The 21,153-nt window shown below is 40.5% G+C and overlaps 1 protein-coding gene across 1 annotated transcript in view; it reads right to left on the minus strand.

The window, feature by feature from the left end:
• The window catches only part of ANO2 (anoctamin 2), a 138,094-nt gene that overhangs the window by 66,371 nt on the left and 50,570 nt on the right, over positions 1–21,153 (minus strand). The window contains exons 11-13 of the mRNA XM_053977572.1: positions 18,690–18,850; positions 14,886–14,968; positions 3,632–3,715 (exon numbers count right to left, since the gene is read on the minus strand). Of these exons, the coding sequence (XP_053833547.1) occupies positions 3,632–3,715; positions 14,886–14,968; positions 18,690–18,850 (328 nt within the window). The remainder of the gene's footprint in view (positions 1–3,631; positions 3,716–14,885; positions 14,969–18,689; positions 18,851–21,153) is intronic.

A 21,153-nucleotide genomic window follows, 5' to 3' on the forward strand; every position in this document is an offset into this window, starting at 1 on the left:
GTGTAATCCTTCATCTCTGCTGCAAGGACAAAAATGGCTTTTGATGTATATGAATGGAGCTATACATGGCAAGCTTTTATATCAGAGAATCATAGAATGGAAGGGACCTTGAAGATCAGTCAGTTCCAAACCCCTGCCATGGGCAGGGACACCTTCCACTAGCCCAGGTTGCTCAGAGCCCCATCCAACCTGGCCCTGGACACTTCCAGGGATGAGGCAGCCACAGCTTCTCTGGGCAATCTGTGCCAGGGCCTCACCACCCTCACAGGGAAGAATTTCATCCTAATATTTAATTTAAACCTGGTCTCTGTCAGGTGTAAGTCATTCCCCCTTGTGCTATCACTGCACACCCTTGCAAATAGCATGTGACCATAAAGAATTAAATAGTAGTCAGTACTACAAGACAGGTCATTCCAGATTTCCCAAATCACTCCCTTAGAACTTGTCATTTTCTAAAATTAATGTTGTAATTCATAAGGACTGTCTGTTTATCTTATGCTACTTAACCTCAGGCATTTCGCACAAATGTTTCAACTCCTTTAGCTGTAAATGAATTCTCTCCTGAAATAATAGAACCTTGGGGTGTTATTGTTCACCAATCTTTTGTGAAGCTCTCTAGGTCCTCACAGTTTCTTCCTCACTTTCCAAATAACCAATAAAATATTTATTTGAGCAGCCTGAACAGGGTGGTGGAGGGTGAAATTTTGTTCTTTGCTTATTTGAGTCGTGGAAACACACCCAAGTGGTGTTTTGTATGAGAGCTGTATTCTAGAACACAAACCCCACTGGGCAAGTAATACACTAGATGTGTCATACTTTGTCTTGCCAGGCTCATCAGGCTGATTTGGAATTTGCTGCCTGGGTAGAGTGACTCATATGTTTACTGGCCCTGACAGGTGCTGGGCATCTTCCACACTCATTAAAGTTAATGACTTGAACAGCAGAGAGGGAAAACTGTGTGCTGGTTTCCTCTGAATTTGTATTCCCAAGTTATCATTTAAGAGAGGATGTAAGTGGTGTCACCTTTCTTGTACAATCACAAAAGCAGCCCCTAAACAAACCCCTGTCCCTTCATTGCAAAAATAACCCAATTAGCTTCACAAGAACTCCTTGTTGGAGTAAGGCAAGGGAAAAAAAATGCACTGTACACAGAGCTTTGCACATAAAAGCCACTTCTTGCCATAAAACCAGTCACTTCCTCACTGGAACAGAGGAATTAACATACTGGCAACAAGCCAGTAATTTTATAGAAATATATGCCTTTAAGTAAGCTCCAGACCAGTATTCTCACAATAGCCACCCTTTGGCATCATTTCTATCCCAACAAGCCACAGCTGCTGAATTGAAGACTTCTGACTTCATGTTAAATAAGTAATGAGAAATTTTAGGCAGCAGCACCAGAGCCAGTCCTTTGATATTAATGCAGCACACTACAGTTGTTGACCAGCCACACCAAAAAAGATATGCCTTTAATTTGCACTAGTTAGCTAAAAATATTCAGGAGAAAACTTCACAGAGACTTCTGCCATGACATTAGACCGTCAACCAAAACATGAAGAGATAGAGACCTCACAGACATCTGTGTATTCACACAAAACCAAGAAATTAGGAGGATTGAATCTTTAACTACAGAGACATCTCTGCTTTGATGCCTGTCCAGCCACTAGATCTCCCCTAATAATATGACAAAGTTCTGCACCCTGGCTTCCACCCAATAAGACAAATACTGAGCCGGAGACCTCACAGAAACCTGTGCCCTAATATTAACCTGCCACACAAAATCTCCTGAGCTTATGGTCTTGCAAAAAGAAAAGGTTGAAATCTCTAAAAATAAGGTTAAATAATTATTACAATCTTAAATACTCATCACTTTCAATGTCTAACTTCTAAGGGTCTTCCAAAGCAACCTGTGATAGTGCATTTCCACAATTAGGACAGTTTAATCGAACGGTTATGTTTAGGTTTTTTCCTCTTCTGCAGTTCTCACATCAACATCTATTGATCTCATCATTTCATAAGACACTGATGTACAAAGGCGTGAGCATCACATCTTCCAAACCCAGACTAATGTGCCATTTGCTGGACAAAATTAGTAAGCCAGAATGTTCACTAATGGAAAATTGCTCAGTTGCTTGGAATATATTTCAGTAATTTGGGGAACACTAATTAAGAAATTCAGTAATTTTTCCATCCACATTGGCACATAAAGCAATTTGACAAAAAATATTCCATGTTAGCCATTTCATTCTTGATGTCTGAAAGGAGCTTTTCCTACTTTTGTAGTGCAGGATCTTTACATTGTTCCTTGTTTTCCACCTATTCACTGAACATTTCTTCTTGGGTTATTTTTGGGGTTTTGGTGTGGGGTTTTCTCATTTGGTTGGTGTTTTGGGGGATTTTTGTTTGGGACTTTTTTCTATTTCTTTTTTGTTTTACCTTAAATTAATGTCTAATTTATAATTAATTCTGTATCTCAGATAAGCAAGATAATCATACTATTCTACAGCATCAATGGCTGACTTGTTTCCAGTTCCCATCTACTTTAAGCCAAAAAAAAAAGCTGAAGAGCAACTATATTATTGGACTTTTACAGTCCTTGATTCCTCACTTGGAAGGCCAAGAGAGCTGTACAATGTGTAAGACTCCACAGTGCTCTGTGAGTCTCTGCTTATTGGGCAAGATCAAGAGCACACTAAAATAATTGAGAATCTTTCCATGATCTTCTGTGGAGTTTGGTTGGGCACAACAGGTAACAGGCACACTCATTGAAATGGAAGATTCCCTGGAAACACTTTACAGCAGTGGTCAGCAGAAGAAAGGGATAATAAAGTTCTTCCACAAGCTAAATTTCTTGGACCAAACCTGAAAACTTGAAAATTCTCTCCTTTGGATACTGATTCTCAACCTGTAAGCAAATTAAACTGTTTTTTTTCTCCCTGGAAGCTGAATATGGTATTGGAATGCGTTGACTTTGCTGGCACACGTGGAATGCAGGGAATGAGCAATTGTTAACCAAGCCTAATGGACCAGGACTACATAATTTGTGAATGTTTAGAAAAGAGACCTCAGTCAACAATTTACAAGAGGAGATTGATAAAAAAGGCTTTGTTCAAAAAAGTTTGAAATAGCCATAAAAATCCTGAACCCGTTTCAGTCTGAAAATGATCTACTGACTATTTTTCCATTTTCCTGGAAATGCCATTAAAACTTCACAATTGTGTAACTGCAGCAGCACTAAAGACACCAAGGCTACCTTTGGAAATGAAATCACCATAATAAAAGCTGCTTTCTTCATTATGCAGAAAGTACTGTCATTCTGAGGGATGAGGGATTGCTATAAGAATTCTGTGATGATTATCTGGGGAATCAGGCACTACTCTACAGATTAGATCCTGAACCACCTGTCAACCCCATTTCTATGCAAATTGCTTTACTTTGAAAGACATGTCTTCAAAGCCCTGCAATGGCACTGCAGGCCTGCATTTCACCACACTACCACCGACCAGCTCAAAAGACTAATTTAGAACACCAAAACATGCCTTTTGCAACCGCTGAGACACAGACAAAAATATAATCACAACATAACAAAACACAAATCCCACATAAATGAAAAGAGGAAGCTGCATCTCACCTTGTCTGTACTTTCTGTTGTGATGTTCTTATTTTTCAGCTTTTTCTGCAGCAGTTTGGTTTCATACTCTGGCCTGGGATGCTCCTGAAAAAGACAAAAACAAACAAACAAACAAACAAACAAATGTGATTATGATTAAGAGAAAATCCCCAAAATTTTTGGCCACATTCACAAACAAAGCCATCAAAATTATTCCACTCCACACATCTTTTGGACTAGGCTGTCAGATCTGGCCGAGCTCCCCTAATCAATAACTTTTCCATGTGCCCTTGCAAAATATATTTTTCTTTCCCAAATCAGAGCATAAATTAAACTAGGTGACAAAAATTTACCAGGCTTTTCAAGTGAACAGTTCACAAAAGAGAAAAATATCATGCATCTCCTCATTCCCACCAAGTTCTGAATTCATTCAGAGCTGGAATTTGGATTGACATCTCCCACAAAAAAAAGCCTATTCCTACAGCATTGATCATATAATCTCTCTTTGCTATAATTAGAACCTTTGCATATCAGCCCCATCCAAAATAATGGGTTATTAACATTTTTTAATTAATCTGATAGTCATTAAAAGAACAAAAAACTATTTTAAATTAATACACGTCAGCAATAGAATGGGAACTTCACCAGAATTCCTTGAGAGATACAGGTGATATTCATTTTCTGTACCTGTGACATTTTCACCACAGCAGACACAAACCTCACCATTCTCTGTTGCATGTGAGAATATAAATGCAGTGAGACCTCCAAACTATTTTTTTATCCTGATAGTGAGGTTTTCCTAACACATTCAAAAGGTATGTGATAAAGTATTATTTAAATCATGGATTCTTGGAATAGTTTGGGTTGGAAGGGTCCTTACACCTTGTTCCAACCCCCCTGCCATGGGCAGGGACACCTTCCACTGTGATATGTAAATGTTTTTGGTTGTAAGGAATGGCAAAAGTCACAGGGTCTTGCAAACAATCGGAGAGATTTAATTATTAATTGCACACTTGGCATGGAAATTGGTGTGTAGTCTCTAACCTACTATAAAAGAACATGGCAGTGGGCTTTGGATAAAAGAATGAGATGAAAGGGAAGAGAGGAAAGGAGATTAATAAGAGAGAGAAAGAGATGAGCAGCCCTAATTCCAGTGTGGATCCCTGATGGGGTGATGGGATGTTCAGGATCCTGAGGGGTGCCACCTAGGCGTGCTGGGGGTTTCCCTTTCAGGGATGGGTTTCTCCCCTGAAGATAAGTTTCTTGTTTTGCACACAAATAGGTATCTTGAACCCTCCATCCTTTCAGACCTTTCTGGAAATGGGCCAGGAGCTTTCACGGGTCTTGGATGGTCTTGATCCCCTCTACAGTCCATGCCCACTTCTTGGCCTCGTTCCCACACTTTTTTTGTTGTGCCTCTGTGGACTTGACCAAGATGTTTGCCCCAGAAAAGTGCTGCACTACCTCCACATGTGCCCCTTCACCAGTCACGTTTTGTTCTTCCTCCTGGCATGCTGGTACCAACAACCCTTGCCTGTGTCTACCAACAATTCTTGGTTGGCTCCATGGCTATTCCAGTATCAGTGTTTGAGACACACTCAGTAGACACTTCCCTTCCGGGTACTACACAAGGTTGCTCAGAGCCACATCCAACCTGGCCTGGAACATTTTCAGGGATGGGGCAACCACAGCTGCTCTGGAAATCCTGTGCCAGGGCCTCTCCACCCTCACAGGATGTCTTCCCAATATCCAATCTAACCCTGCTCTCTGTCAGTGTGAAGCCATTCCCCCTTGTCCTGTCACTCCAGGCCCTTGTCCAGAGTCTCTCTCCATCTTTCCTGTGGGCTCTCTTCAAGCACTGCAAAGCCACAATGAGGTCACCCCAAAGCCTTCTCTTCTCCAGGCTGAACAATCCCAATTCTTCCCAGCCTTTTCTTGTAAGAGAGGTTCTCCATCCCTCTGATCATCTTTGTGTCCCTCCTCTGGACAACATGTGGAACTCTAAGAAATAGTGAGGCACAGGTAAACTCTAACATTAATAAAGCTGATCAGTAGCAAAAATGGTGGTAAGCAGGATGAGAAAAGGACAGAGAAAAATACAACAATAAGCATTTAAAGTTGCTGGAGTCAACACCTGTGTCCTGATGCTTCTTAAATTTTTACTGGCTTCTGTTGATTTGCATTATTTGCTACCATTCTTCCTTACATAAAGATTCAGAGACTGGATGTGACAAATATCTTTAGACTTAAATGAAGAAAGAATGAAGATATCTGGCATGGATGGCTACATGAGAGGAGACAGCTTGATCAAAGCAGGGAAAGGAGATAAATGAAGTTGTAAGAAACTGAGGAGATCTAGATAAACTATGCTACTGCAGACCTGAATTCGTTCTCTTCCTTTTTTACTCTTACTTTCTGCTAAGCAAAGCATTCTGGGACATGAGGGGCAGTCTCCAGAGGTCAGAGCAACTTTTGAAAAGTGATTTGAATGAGAACTAGGTGAAATAAAGAAAATAAATGCCAAGCAAAACATTGGATGCTAAATTAATTTTTGCTATTGACAATTTTGCTCTGAGTGCATATTCTGTTCAAATTTGGCCAAGTTATCTTTAACTTCCCTAGTAAGACATTCCAGTATCCTTTAAACTGCCTTTCATACACCTACACCTGGACTGGAATAGTAGTTGATCTGTCTTTGTTGAATTTGCAAGTCATCTTACCCTTGCCTGAACAGACCACAGAGCTCCTGGAATGCATTTTGTATATATTCTTTTTATGAGTATTTTGCACAAAATATTTCTTTACAGTCCAGACTTAGGGATATTTGACCCATGTGAAGGGACAATTTCACTCGGCTGTAAAAAGAGTGTGGTTCAGAATCAATTCTTTGTCTGAAATGGGAAGAGTTCTACACTTAGGACAACAAGCTAGAAATAGTTGTGATGACTTCACAAAGGCCAAATGTCCATGTAGGGATAGATCTGAATCCCAGGATGCTGGAAGTTTGCCAGTACAGCTGCCAGACACTTATTGAAAACCGTGTGAGCCAAGGTACTGCGAGGCCAAATGAGTGTTCTGAGTAGAAAACGATAATTCCCATTCTGAAAACAAGGAGCCAAAACATGAAATTTCTACTCAGGCAAAACTCATATTGACAGTGGGAATTTTCCCTGAGAGTAGTCTCCAGGGTTTGCCTCAAACATACACATGTGTATCCACTATCCATCAAATTAAGCCTCTGTAGATAATGATCCAGTTTGATAAGAATAAATAATGTGAACCCATCTCTCCTTCATTTCCCTTTGATTTAGAAAGAACGTGATAATTAAATTTTACAAACATGCATGACAAACACATGGAATGTATTTTAACAAAAAATTAGAACCGTAGCAACTATCCCAGATTTGACAGATCAAAGGAGTTATCAAAAAAAATAAGCTATATACTCTAAGTAAAGGCAAAGACCCACTGCAAATTCCTTGAACATCCTTATGCTAACATCCTGAACACAAGCAGAGCAGCTAAGCAGTTCACACTGATGGGAAGTAAGGTTTCCACAAATAAAAATTGGAATGACCCAGCTGCTGCCCCAAAGCAAGATGGAAATGTGGAATGAGCAGAACAGAGAGCCCAGCTGCTCTCTGCTGCAAAAGAGTTAATTATTAAAAATCAAGGACTTAAACCCTCCATTTCTTATGATGGTGACATAAGATGCAGGGATGAGAAGTCTAGGGAAGAGATTGTCTTTCATACCAAGGATCTGTTTAGACTTCCCTATTAATGGGATGTTTGTCAAGGAAAAATAGTTTCATATGACAGGACACTGGTAGACGATCACAATCTTTTTAGTCCAGATCACTTTCAAAATAACTCTGATAAATGAAAAATTAAAGCAAAAGTTTGAATAAGTCATGTAGCATGAACACAAGTTTAGGGGTGTTAAAAACTACTGAGCAAGTATACAGAAACTCACTTATTAAAGATATTCTAGAGCAACATAAAACAGAATTCATCAAGAAAAATGAGAAGGTTCTATTATGGGATTGTATTTGCCAGATAGAGAGAGAGATTTTATGCCTTTGTTTGCTTTCACTGAGCAAGAACAGTGGTAATGCTTTGGGTAAATACCTGTAAAACTAAATTTTGAAATTTGGCCTCATATTTTGAAGCTCCCTTAACCTAGGACCAAACAACCAAATGCTCCATTTCAATGGCAAATAACATATTTGGTGGGTAACTGTAGCAGAATATAGCATCATTTATGCTTGCGCATTACACAATTCAAATCCAACCCATTTAAATACTCCTATACTGATGAGTGGATTTGTGTAAATTGTAGAATCACAGAATGATCTCGATTGGAAACAACCTTTAAGATCATCCCATTCCAACCCCTTGCCACAGGCAGGGACACTTTCTACTGGACTAGGCTGCCCCATCCAACCTGACTTTCCAGGGAAGGGGCAGCCACAGCTTCTCTGGAAAACCTGTGCCAGGGCCTCAGCACCCTCACAGGGAGGAATTTCTTCTGTTATCCAATCTTAACCTGCTCTCTGTCAGCGTGAAGCCATTCCCCCTTGTCCTGTCACTCCAGGCCCCTGTAAACAGCACCTGATTCCATATCTTGTGTGTTCTCCAAGGAGCACATCCCTGGGGAACCCTGCTTACCTACCTGGATCTCCTGTGTCACTTGAAAGGAGGAGAGGAACAAAGAAAGACCTCGAGGTGGTCCCTGTTCCTAGTGGAGTAGTGCTGGATAAAGCCAGATTTAACCTCCCTGAACCCAGGGGAGGGAAGAACTTGTGCCACCCCAAGTGACTCAGCCTTTGAGTGGCCCCATCCCAACACCCCAAGGAATCAAGTTACCAATTAAAAAAATCAAACAGTTATGAGTCTTGGAGAAAATTCAGTTCTAGAAAGGACAGAGTAGGCCATTACAACAGAAAAGGAATCAATGAAAGTAAATGAGAGCAGGTTGATATGTCTGGCTGAAGAGAAATAAAAGAGGAAAATGTACTGAAGGCCCAGGATATTCTGGCACATCACTGGATCACACACATCACTGAGAGTGAAAAAATGTAACCACACACCTTTACCAACTTCTTGGAAAGCAAAGGAATTTTCATCTGACTTTGTCCTTACAGTTTACAACTTTAAGCATGTTTAAAGTGTGCCTTCATGTGTAATCATTTAGTGGAGGAATAACTGGTACTAAACAGTTTCCCCAAAGAGCTGAGGGATAACATTCATTCTTCAGCATTCCTTCCCCGACTATCCTAATGAAACTCTCATCCTCCTTAAACACAGGACTTAAATATAACATTGAAAGGATTTGTTTAGAAGAAAAGGGTTAACCAAGGATCATTAACTAATTAGTGTTAGTAAGAATTTCATGAAGGCCAGGGAAGATTCACAGGAAAGAGTAATGAAACCCCAAAAAGGTTAATAAAAAAGCATGCAAAGAATTTTAAAAATATTTGGAAACATGGACCCAACAGGAAAATTAGAATAGTTATGGGGAAAATGTAAGATAATGCATCTAGAGAAAACAATCCAAACTAAAGATCTCATTGGCACAAGAAACTTGAGGATGCAGAAAGGAGAGATTTGAAACAAGACAAAATAGTGTAGCTACAAATTCCCCTTTTACCAATACTGGACACTTTTTCCCAAGTTATTTTATTGGAGCCTCCTCTTTGAGGATTTTATCAAACAAAGCTATCTTTTGCTTTGTGACTTAGTAGATACTGTTAAAACTTCAGAAAAAGGAGTCTGCTCCTATCATTTGCAAGGTGGAAGACAAAGTGAAGCCATCAAATTGATCGGATCAAAATTAATTTTGAAACCATGGTAGAGAAAATAAATCAAGATCAAGTTAGGTGAGAATGGAATGTACCTGTAAACATATTTAATGTCACCAAGTCAGCTTGCTTTTTAATTTTGTTTCATTCTCTTTTACTCAATCTACCTTCCTTATTAATTTGTCTTAACTCAGCAGTAATCCACAGTGACCTCAAAGACTTCCCTTAAGGGTTCAATAATTATGGGGTTTTTTTAAACTCATCAAATAGCAAAAGGAAGAACCAGACTTGGGGAATTAGATCTCAAATAAACTAAAGTGGTTGGCAAACATTTTACAGAGCACAGGATTTTAAGTTGAAATTAAATGTTCCTAAGGAAGAGAGACATCCAAGTTCCTCCCTGTTTTAACAAAACACTATAACAGCTGGACTATTTGAACAATACCAAGACCCATGAGTGGAGACTCCTTGGCATTTCAGTTAATGCAGACTCTCTGTCCATTTGACTTCCAAGTTCTTGCCCAAATACTAAAAATTTCATCTTTTCTAATTGTATTTCTATTTCAGTTTGCACGGGATCATTGGCAAAATGTGGGAAAATTTCTTCCACCCAAAAAAATGAAAGCAGAAACATCCTGAAAATACAATTTCTGAAGATTTATGGGAAGGCAAGAGCTTCTACTGCCCACATCATTAACTGGAGTCCATCTGTACTTCTTCACCAAGCAGAAGAGGGTATGGATTCTCCTCTATTCCTGGTTTATTGATGGTGATGTTCCTTATTACACACTCTGAACAAGAATGATATGCACGACCTCTTTCATTGGGTTACACAGTCACACCTGTGTGGCAAGGCACATTGAGTGGAGGAATTTCAGGAAGAATTTCTTCCCTGGAAGGGTTTTTAAAGCACTGGAATGAACTGCTCAGGGAGGTGCAGAGTCACCACCCCAGAACATGTCCAAGGAATGACTGGACATGGCACTCAGTGCTCTGGTCTAGGTGACAAGGTGAGGATTGGTCAAAGGCTGGACTGGATGACCTTGGAGGTCCTTTCCAACCTAAATGATTCTGTGGTTCTCTGTGTGTTTATGCACAGTGTTCCCAAGGATTTGTCTGCTCTCATGGTTCTGGTCAGTTTGTTTCTTTTCTTTCCCTCTCCCATCTGTTTATTGGATGCTCTATTGTTTTTCAACACAGTTATCTGTTTTCCACTTGGTATCCAATGCTTGCCATTCTTTCTGTGGATTTCGGGTGTCCAAACACAAATTCTCTAAGTCTCTACAGTTGCTAGCTGCAAAGATGCATAGAAGCCTTTGGCAGTCTGCTTTCTCAGACTGCCATTACCAAGACATTTACAAATAAATAGAACTAAATTAATATCTCGTGTGACTCTTTTGAAGCAAGAGATTTGGCTTAGTGTGTTTAAAGAAAGCAATTTACTGAAAGGTTTATAGTCAATGTCCACAAAAATTACACTGAAGGCATTTATTTCAATATAATTCTCACAAAGTACTTGCCAGCTCTTCAAATTTATGGTTGTTTTTCTCCCTGCTTTGGTTCTGTAACTTCCCTTCCTAAAGAAATTGACAATCAATAGCTTAACTCCATCTAGTCTTAAAACTCGTAAACCTCCTGAGCTTCTTCCTTGCCCCTTTCTTGCTCTTTTAAGTGATCCCACTTCTGGTTCTTTCTGGCCTAACCTGATCAGACACAATTCTCCCTTTTCCAACATAACTTTCAACACTTGTAAAGACTTCACTGTCACTGAAACCTGATGCCAGTAACTTTCTACAGACAAATTCATCTTCATCTTTATGAATCTTATGGATAAATGTGAACAAAACCTGATCTGACTTTTGGGGTTTGGTTGAAGCACCAAGTGACACGAGATAACACAGTGTGTGATTTTCTGCATGTCATGTCATGAGACTTGTCCATTATTCTTGTCCATTATTCTATTTCTGGATATACCAGAAAATGGCTGGAAAGGAACAAGAATAAAGAGATACATAGAAAATCCTTCCAGTACCAGAAGGGACCCCACAAGAAAGATGGAGAAAGAGACTCTGGACAAGGGCCTGGAGTGACAGGACAAGGGGGAATGGCTTCACACTGACAGAGAACAGGTTTAGATTGGGTATTAAGAAGAAATTCTTTCCTGTGAGGGTGGTGTGGCTCTGGCAGGGTTTCCAGAGGTTTTCCAGAGAAGCTGTGGCTGCCCCATCCCTGAAAGTGTCTAAGGCCAGGCTGGATGGGGCTCTGAGCAACCTGGGATAGTGGAAGGTGTCCCTGCCCATGGCAGGAGGTTGGAACAAGATGATATTTAAAGTCCTTTCTAATGCAAAGCATTCTGTGGTTCTATGAGTCTCTGGAAATATTTAGGAACTAAGACTGAAAGAGCAGATGCTTGTTCATCTTAAACAAACAAGGGTGACAGAAAGATGATATTATGTTGAATTATGCTGAAAAGAGGACAGAAGTAATCCTTCTCTTGATCTTTGAAAGATAAAATGAGAAAAAAAAAAAAAAGAGAGAAAAAAATTACCATGTAGCAAGGAGATTTGAAAACCGGTAGGAAAAGCTTGTTAGCAGTACAGATAAAGAAGTATTAGAGTAGATTACCTAGGTAGGAATTTAAATCTCCACTGCTGGATTTATTTAAGAACAAATTAGACAAATATCTCTTCTTAATGATTTAAGTAGAGTTGATCCTTCAAGGCACAAGGGATGGCCTCTCAAGGTCCATTCCAGTCTTATTTTATGATTCCGAATTCCTAATTCTTCAGCTTGTGCTGAGATTTATCTGGCACTCCTTCACTTGTCATAAACAAAGGATTCTTGCTGATCCCATAGTTCCTGTCCACAGACTTCTACCACTTCAGGCCTCTTCATCACAGGACCTCACAAACCTATAGATTCTTTCACAGCACTTTGCAAATATTAAGCTAAACATGAGGATTTTGTACTGTGAGTGATGAACTTGAATTACAAAAATCACAGAATCACTAAGTTGGAAGAGACTGCCAAGATCATGAAGTTCAGCCCATGCCCTGACACCTAGACCATGGCACTGAGTGCCATATCCAGTCTTTTTTAAAACACATCCAGGGATGGTGACTCCACCACCTCCCCGGGCAGACCATTCCAGTACTTTATCACTCTTTTTGTAAAAAATATTTTTTTTCCTAATATCCAACCTATATTTCCCCTGGCGTAGCTTAAGACTGTGTCCTCTTGTTCTGTCAGTTGCTGCCTGGAGAAAGAGACCAACCCTCACCTGACCACAGCCACCTTTCAGGAAGTTGTAGAGGGTAATAAGGTCACTTCTGAGTCTCCTTTTCTCCAGGCTAAACAGCCCCAGCTCCCTCAGCCATTCCTCACAGGGTTTGTGTTCCCAGCCCCTCACCAGCCTCGTTGCCTCCTCTGGACGTGCTCAAGTGTCTCGATGTCCTTCCCAAACCGAGGGGCCAGAACTGGACACAGCACTCCAGGTGTGGCCTCACCAGTGCTGAGTACAGGGGGAGAATGACCTCCCTGCTCCTGCTGGCCACACCATTCCTGATCCAGGCCAGGAGCCATTGGCTTTCTTGGCCACCAGGGCACACTGCTGGCTCATGTTCAGCTGGCTGTCAACCAGCACCCCCAGGTCCCTTTCTGCCTGGGCACTGCCAGCCACACCATCCCCAGCCTGTGGCGATGCAGGGGGTTATTGTGGCCAAAATGCAGGACTCGGCACTTGGACTTAATAAACTTCATCCTGTTAGACTCAGCCCATCCATTCAACCATTCCAAGTCTCCCTGCAGAGCCCTCCTACCCTCCAACAGATTGACACACAATCCTAGCTTAAGTGTCGTCCACAAACTCACTAATGAAAGACGCAATCCCTTCATCCATGTTGTCAATAAAGATATTAAACAGAACTGGTCCCAGTACAGACCCCTGAGGGACACCACTGGTGACTGTCCCCAGCTGGATACAGCACCGTTCACCACAACTCTCTGGGCCAGCCATCCAGCCAGTTCCTAACCCAGCAGAGAGTGCTCCTGTCCCAGCCGTGGGCTGCAGCCTTTCCAGGAGTGTGATGTGGGTGACAGTGTCAAAGGCCTTGCTGGAGTTCAAATAGACACATCCACAGCTTTTCCTGCATCCACCAGATGGGTCACTGGTCATAAAAGGAGAGCAGGTTGGTCTGTGAGCATCATCCACATCATAACAGGAGAGAGAGTCATGAAAAAGCTGAGGAACAGATACAAAAGAGAGGAGGTTGTTGCCAAATCAGCAGTGAAGGAATTTTTCTGCATTACGGGATAGTGATGGAAGAAAAGGAATACTGGACCGTGCTCTCTGTTCTCAGGGTTATCTTTTTGTTTTATCCAAATATTTTGATCTGGGAAATAGGAAATAGAGGAATAACATCACTACCATCCTATCATGAAGTCCATATGTCAGCTTGTTTTTCCCCTATGGTATTTGCTCCTATTATAAATCTCCTGTTTGAATTGAGCTCACATAGCAGGGCTAAAGACTTGTAGGTGGCCTGTTGTTTAAGGAACAATGCTGGAACATGAAGAGAAGAAATGGATTCAAATCCTCCCGGCAAACCAAGACGGTTCTGAATTACAGAATATGACCCTGTTCTACAGACATCTCAGCATCTAATGCCAGGAGAAAGTCCAAAGTCTACCTGTTCTTCGTATGATATTTATTTATAATTTTAGTAACTGCACTCTCTTTAGTCAGGGTTAGAAATGAATCCTTGGATGAGAGAGTCATTAGAGCAAACCAAAGGATGGAACTAAGAACAAAATTAGGGGCATTATAAATACCAATAAAAAAGTATGCCTCATTTTCAGTTACTTCAGGTTATGGCTGGAGACCCCATGGCTCATTGGAAAGCTCTTTTTGTAGAAACACACACCATTTATTGTTTTGAAACAGCTCTGTTGGTGAGCACCTTGAGGTCAGGATGGAGTACCTAAGGCATCATAGATGTGACCCAGACCTCGATGCAAAAATTGCTGATGGTACTGTGACCTGTGGCTGTCATCATCACAAAGAATTCTTGTTATACATAATGAAGTAACATGACAAAGTATTTATTCATTGTCATTGTGTTATTGCACACTGTACGATGGCATACAGGCATTCTCAGCAAAACATGATCTTCTCTTACCTTATAATCCTTTTCAACATTCGTTATTAACTTCAGAACTGGAGTTTATAATTTAACATTATTAACTGAAGTTAATAAGTTAACATTATTAACAGCTGAACAGTATGATATAGGTGAGGATTTCCTAAATAAACATTGATATTCAAGACTGTATCAGTTATAGTCCTTTATCTAAACACAGCCACAAACTGCATTGGGCTGGAGAACGCTAGTGAGACATCTATACATCAGTGCTTATATGATCTGCATATATAGAACAATTAACACAGTAAATTAGCCCAGGGAAAGGAGACTTACCTCTTCTTCTTCCAGTCCAGTTAGATCCCAGAAGTAACTCAATCTCATCTGCAAACGCTTCCATTGTTCAAGGAACATGGTCGCTTTAAAAGGAATTAAACAAATTTAAAAATTTAAAAAATGAGTCCAAATCATTGTAGCAAATGTTCGTGTTACTTGTAAGCTTCAATTGATATTTGAATCCCATCATGCTTGACCCTTTAAAATTAAGAACTAAAAAACAGCCTCAGGCCCTGTTTTAAAGAAAGAATGCAAGCAAAACACTGGGACAATAATCACTGTCTTTTAAAAATAAAATACAGAAAGATGGAACATGGGTTGTCCAGAGCCAATGTTAAGTTCTTGTGGAATGGAACTGAATCCATAACTGCGGGTATCCATGGAAGACATCATCTTTCTTAATTCACCATGAAGCATTCTGAGGTAGGTTTAGCCAGCTACTGAGATAACTAGGATCCACAGCAAGATGTAGAAAAAGATATTTTGAAATATATTACAATGGTGTAGTTAAATGCTTTTTACCCTTATAGACATGGTGATTTTGCCCTAAAGGACTGGTCCCTTGTTCAGCCTCCTGCCTCTCCTTTTTTACTAATAAGAAGGAACAGATATTTTACTGTTGTCCCATATTTACAGTCTCCTGGCTGTCCTCTCATAATTACTGTTTCCTCAGTATAGCCCTTTCCCTAGTTGCTCATAATTAAAAGCTATACCTATAAACAACTGGGGGCACTGTTTTCCATTTTCTTATGCTTCACCTCACTTTTTCAGTGGGTGAAAAATACTGTTCGATCACTTTGAACATCTTGCGCATAGCCCCACAAGACAGATAGCAGTGGAGAATCAGATCAGCTTCCCTTGACTGCATCTAAACTGTCAGATAACACTGAGAAAAGTGGGAACTCTGTGAAAATAACCTGCCTCTTACAAATCATAATCTATCCCAACAGTTAGCTGCAAATATTTTCTTCACAGGTATAATCTCCTCATATAAGAAATAAATATAAGTTAAAGATAGGACTGGCAGCACACTGAAAGCAAATCCAGATATTAGCAACAAGGTTGGTATCTGTGTTCCTCCCTTATAGAAGAGAGGACATATAAAAGCTATATTTAGCATGGTTTGAAAATTCAAGGGTTTTTAGATATCCTAAATACAAAAACATTTGGTTATTTTATAGGGTGCTATTACTCATTCCATTCTTTCCTGTTATAAAAAAACTCAGTTCCACATTTAGCTCTAAGAGAACCTACTTGGCTTGATGCAGCAGCTGCTCTGAAATCAGCACGTCTGCACTGACTTACACCAGCAGAAAAACTAAACTGACAGAGAGGAGGTTTGGATTGGATATTAGGGAGAAATTCTTCTTCGTGAGGGTGGTGAGGCCCTAGCACAGATTTTTCAGAGAAGCTGTGGCTGCCCCATCCCTGGAAATGTCCAAGGCCAGGTTGGATGTGGCTCTGAGCAACCTGGGATAGTGGCAGGTGTCCCTGCCAATGACAGGACAATTGGAACTGAATGAGCTTTAAGATCCCTTCCAACCTAAATCATTCTGTGATTCTGTAAAACTTCTAATAAAGGCATCTGACACTGAAATTCATCACCAGAACACCAGTATCACCAGAACACCAAGCCCAGTCAGCCAGGCATTACTGTGAATATGGACACTTGCAGCAGGACTGCTGGAATCACAAAGACACTTCATGAGGAATCAGGATCAGCTACTAAAAGCATGATTCCTTTGGAGATATTTACCATAGAAAGCCTTCTGCTTTCTGAAGAATGGGAGAAGATAAGCAAGACAAAATAGTTTCTGTGCACAACACCCTCATGAAATGAAGCTGGCCCAGATCACCTTAGTTTGCTCTTTTAAATATACACCTGGAATAGGTGTGTGCGTGTGTGAGCTCTGCCATTCAACAGACTGAGCTCTAGATATAACCAGCACAGCCTCTAGTAGTAGGGCAGCAAAATCTGGTGTAATCTAATACTTAATAGGAAAGCTGGGCAGAGTTAGTAAAGGCTCCATTATTTCGCTTTGCTGCTCTTTGTGTGTGCCGGCTGCATTTTCTTGAACTGACAAGCTCAGTTATCATGGTCCCAAGAACAGACTTTTCTAATCTGTGGGAAACATTTTTTTGGAGGAGGGCTACAGATCTGAAAGAATTTTGTTATTCTTACATGCCTTTTTTTAAAAGCAGTGCATATGGAACTTTTTGTCCTGTTCTGTTCCATAACAGATTCTACTAATTTGTCTTAGTGCAAGGATATATCAACATTTTCTTTTGCACGTTGCATTGCTGATACTAAAATACAATTGTTCTGGATGAGGTTCAGTGGCAATTCTCATTTGCATAGATGCCAGTTTACAGTAGAGTTTCTTTGTCAGGAAAATGGTATTTTATTTATCTTAAGCTTCACAGCAGCAGGTGACAATCTGCCAGTCTACCCTGTAATCTGAAGTGGTAAAATGAATTCTTCTGATAGTCTATAAATTAATCCTCTTTTTTCTATTTCTCAGTCATAATTATCTCTAACGTTTGCTCTAGGGCTTCCAGGAACTGGTAAATAAATGCTTCTTGCTTCCATTATCTGTTCTGTCTGCAAGTTCCTTAAAAACTTTCTGCTGTCCTCACCCAATGCCAAGCCACCAATCAGTCCTTTCTAAAACAAGCTGTAAAATCTTAATAGGCTTGCAAAGAATAACACACTGGTTGCTGAGGGATGGCTATAATGGAATAACATATTTGCTCAGTTTCATATTAAGAATGATAATTTCATTTTGGGAACAATGAATAGGGAAATAAAAAAATCATTTTACAGTAGCAATAACACATTTAACTTTCACAATAAACAAGCTCTAGAGTAAAGGAGAGCATAATACCAGCAATAATTCATGCAGGCACAGTACACACACAGAGCAGAGGTGAGGCCAGAAACAATAAGAGTAATACTGCAATGCATTAATTTATGTTTATGAAGTGGTTTGATATCCTCATGGAGACAGGGATATTTACCATTAAAGAAAAGCAAGCTTGTTTAAATGGGATATTCTAAAATATATTATAATTAAAATTAAAATAGTCCCATTGCTCTTGGAATCCCATAAAGTTTTGATAAAATTATGTGACTGAATTGTCCCACAAGGTAGTGGGACTATGCTTAAATTAGACCCTTTCAGTTGTCTGCTCTGTACCAATTCTCAAATACATTCTGGCTCCAAATGCAGAAGGTGTTAAAAGGGTGTGACATGTTGATGGAAAATAAAGATAAATTAGCAAAAACATGGCAAAGTTTAGAAGTGCCTTTAATGGCATAATTTCCTCTGTGGAGAAAATGGCCTCAAGATGTGCCAGGGGAGGTTCAAGTTAGACATCAGGAAGAATTTCTTCCCATTGGTATTGGGAGGTGGTGGAGTCACCATCATTGGAGATGTTTAATAAACACCTGAACATGGCACTCAGTGCTCTGGTTTAGTTGACAAGTGGAGATCAGTCAAAGGCTGGACTCGATGATCTTGTAGATCTTTTCCAGACTTGACAACTCTGTGATTCTAAACACAGCAGTAGAGGAAGAAAAAACATTTTTTTCTTCCCTGAACTACACAACTCCATTTATTCCAGAGCTTGCTGTTGACAGTGATATTGCTTTCCCCAGTCTCAACACAAACAGTTCTCCCTGGCCTTCTAATGATTGCCAGCTTCCAAAAGCCATAGGGATCACATTCAATCAAACAGCACTTTGCTATGCTGTGAAGAGTCCAAACATCAAACGGCACTGTTAGCTTGCAAAGCAATACTCACCCCAGAGAGCCATAAAGATGGAGAAGAAAACCGTGGCAGGGTTGTCAAACAAGTGACTTGCTCGAGCGGTGGCACAGGCAGAGCTGAGGTTCCAGTAATCACAGAACTTGTCACACAGGGGGCACATGGTGAAGGCATTGCGCTGGTCACACATCTCTTTGCTGTGACAGACAAGGGCACAGGGTCGTCTGAGTATCCCAGCTCAAAAACTGTGGATCTGCAGTACTGATATTGAGCAGCACATCACAGCTATTACAAGCTGTCTGCAATATCTGTGGCCTGTACTTGCAGAGAGCAGGAGCTGTGTGTTTTCTCATGTCCCAGATTGAAAGGCAAGATGTATTCCATTTGCCATCTGTATGGCAGTTGTCTCCTGTTAAGTGGGCAGTTGTTTCTTATCTCTTTCACAACCAATTCTCCCTCCCAAGAGACATCAGCTGATAATGGGCCATTGAATGTCACTGATAAAAACAGTAACATCTCATTGTTAGATGCTCCGCCCAGAGGGAGGAGCCAAGCATACCTACCTGGATATAATCTGGGTATTTGGGACACCAGCCTCAGGCTTTTTTGCTGGATTTCCAGGAGGACTGCAGCCATTCCAATCTGGACTGCTACCAACACCCTGACCAAAAAGGGTGTCAGGTTGTATTCTGACTCTGTCAGTGGTTTTTCTTTTGCATTATTGCATGTATTTTGTTTTCTTTTTCACTTTTCCTAAAAAATTGTATTTCTGACTTGGAGTCTCTCACTGGTTTTGTTTTCAAACCAGAATACCTCAAGGTTCATTGCCTTTTCATGGATAGTAATTTTGCCTATTCATGGATAGTAATTTTTGAAACCCTTATAGCCACCTTGCCAACAGGAAAATGATGCAACACTCAACCATACTGATCACTGCATTGTATTAGGGAGTTAAAGAAGACAACATCACTGAAGATTGAGGTTAACCACACTAAAAAAACAAAATTCAAACACAAAAGTGGAGTTTGCATCTCTGCAGTCAGTTACATGATTTGATACAGATCAGATTTAAATCACTGAAAAAAAAAGACTGAAATGGTCTCAGAGGAAATTCAGCACTGTTGTCAAAATACACATTTTTAATATGGTGTTACAAAAATATGAGAAAAAAGATATTTTACAGATTTTAAGATCTTTACTGTAAGGTTGTTATTTTGATTCTCAGTTTTATTTGCTATGTATGTATTCAGATTCTAAAAATCTTTGAAAAAAAACATTATCAGTATCACTTTAACAGGCCAAACACTTCTTGTCAGGGCTGAGAATGCTTTCAGTATTTTCCATGAGGTTTGGATGTGAAAGCCTTTTGTACCTGCACAGTCTCACTTAGGTGAACTGAGTAGTGTAAATCTCAAATGTCCTTGCCAGGATCATGAGCTGAGTTGCCACATTATTTCAATGATAGCTGGCATATGGTGATTATGATTGCTCCTATATGGACCATCCTGAAATAGGTTTTTCCTTACGACTTCAAATGAAAAAAAAAAAGGACAAATCAAGCTGTATTATGAATATGTTTATATTATATGGTTTGAAAAGCATGCAGCTGTTTCCAGCTCTCACGTTGTTACAGTAATTCTCTATTTCAAAAGGCAGCAGAGGGTGCTGCAGATACATATCATCCATAAATCTCACTAGAGTTTAAATGTTAGCACAAGCTTTCACCCCGACAAGCACCAAGATTTATTCAGATCAAGCTAAGAAAACAGACCCTGCCTCAGATGTGGTGCTGTTCATCATTTACTTATCAGTAACCTTGTCCTACTGCAGTGATTTTAAAAGCTGTCAGTTCAGGGACTGGCATGAGTGTGATCAGCATACGAGTACTGCAGTATCCAGCAGAAATCAGACACAGACAACTCACAGGAATGATTTTTTTTTTTTCCCCCACTGGGAAGTAGACATTAACACCACAATGTCACTTTGGCAGTTTTTGTGTAGCATATTCCCCTCAGGATACACAAAACTCAACATTATTTTTGTCTAGAAGGGGAACACTGTGAAGACTAAATATAGAATCATAGAATGGGTTGCGTTGGAAGGGACCTTAAAGATCATCCAGTTCCATCTCCCACCATGGGCAGGGACACCTGCCACTATCCCAGGTTGCTCAGAGCCACATCCAGCCTGGCCTTGGACACTGCCAGGGATAGGGCAGCCACAGCTTCCCTGGAAAACCTGTGCCAGGGCCTCAGCACCCTCACAGGGAAGAATTCCTTCCTGACATCCATTCTAAACCTGCTCTCTGTCAGTGTGAAGCCATTCCCCCTTGTCCTGTCACTCCAGGCCCTTGTCCAGAGTCTCTCTCTATCTTTCCTGTGGACTCCCTTCAGGCACTGCAAGGCCACAATGAGGTCACCCCAAAGCCTTCTCTTCTCCAGGCTGAACAATCCCAGGTCCCTTAGCCTTTCCTCCCAGCAGAGCTGCTCCATCCCTCTGA

Source organism: Vidua macroura, chromosome 5 (assembly GCF_024509145.1).
Source record: "Vidua macroura isolate BioBank_ID:100142 chromosome 5, ASM2450914v1, whole genome shotgun sequence".
Lineage (NCBI taxonomy): Eukaryota > Metazoa > Chordata > Aves > Passeriformes > Viduidae > Vidua > Vidua macroura.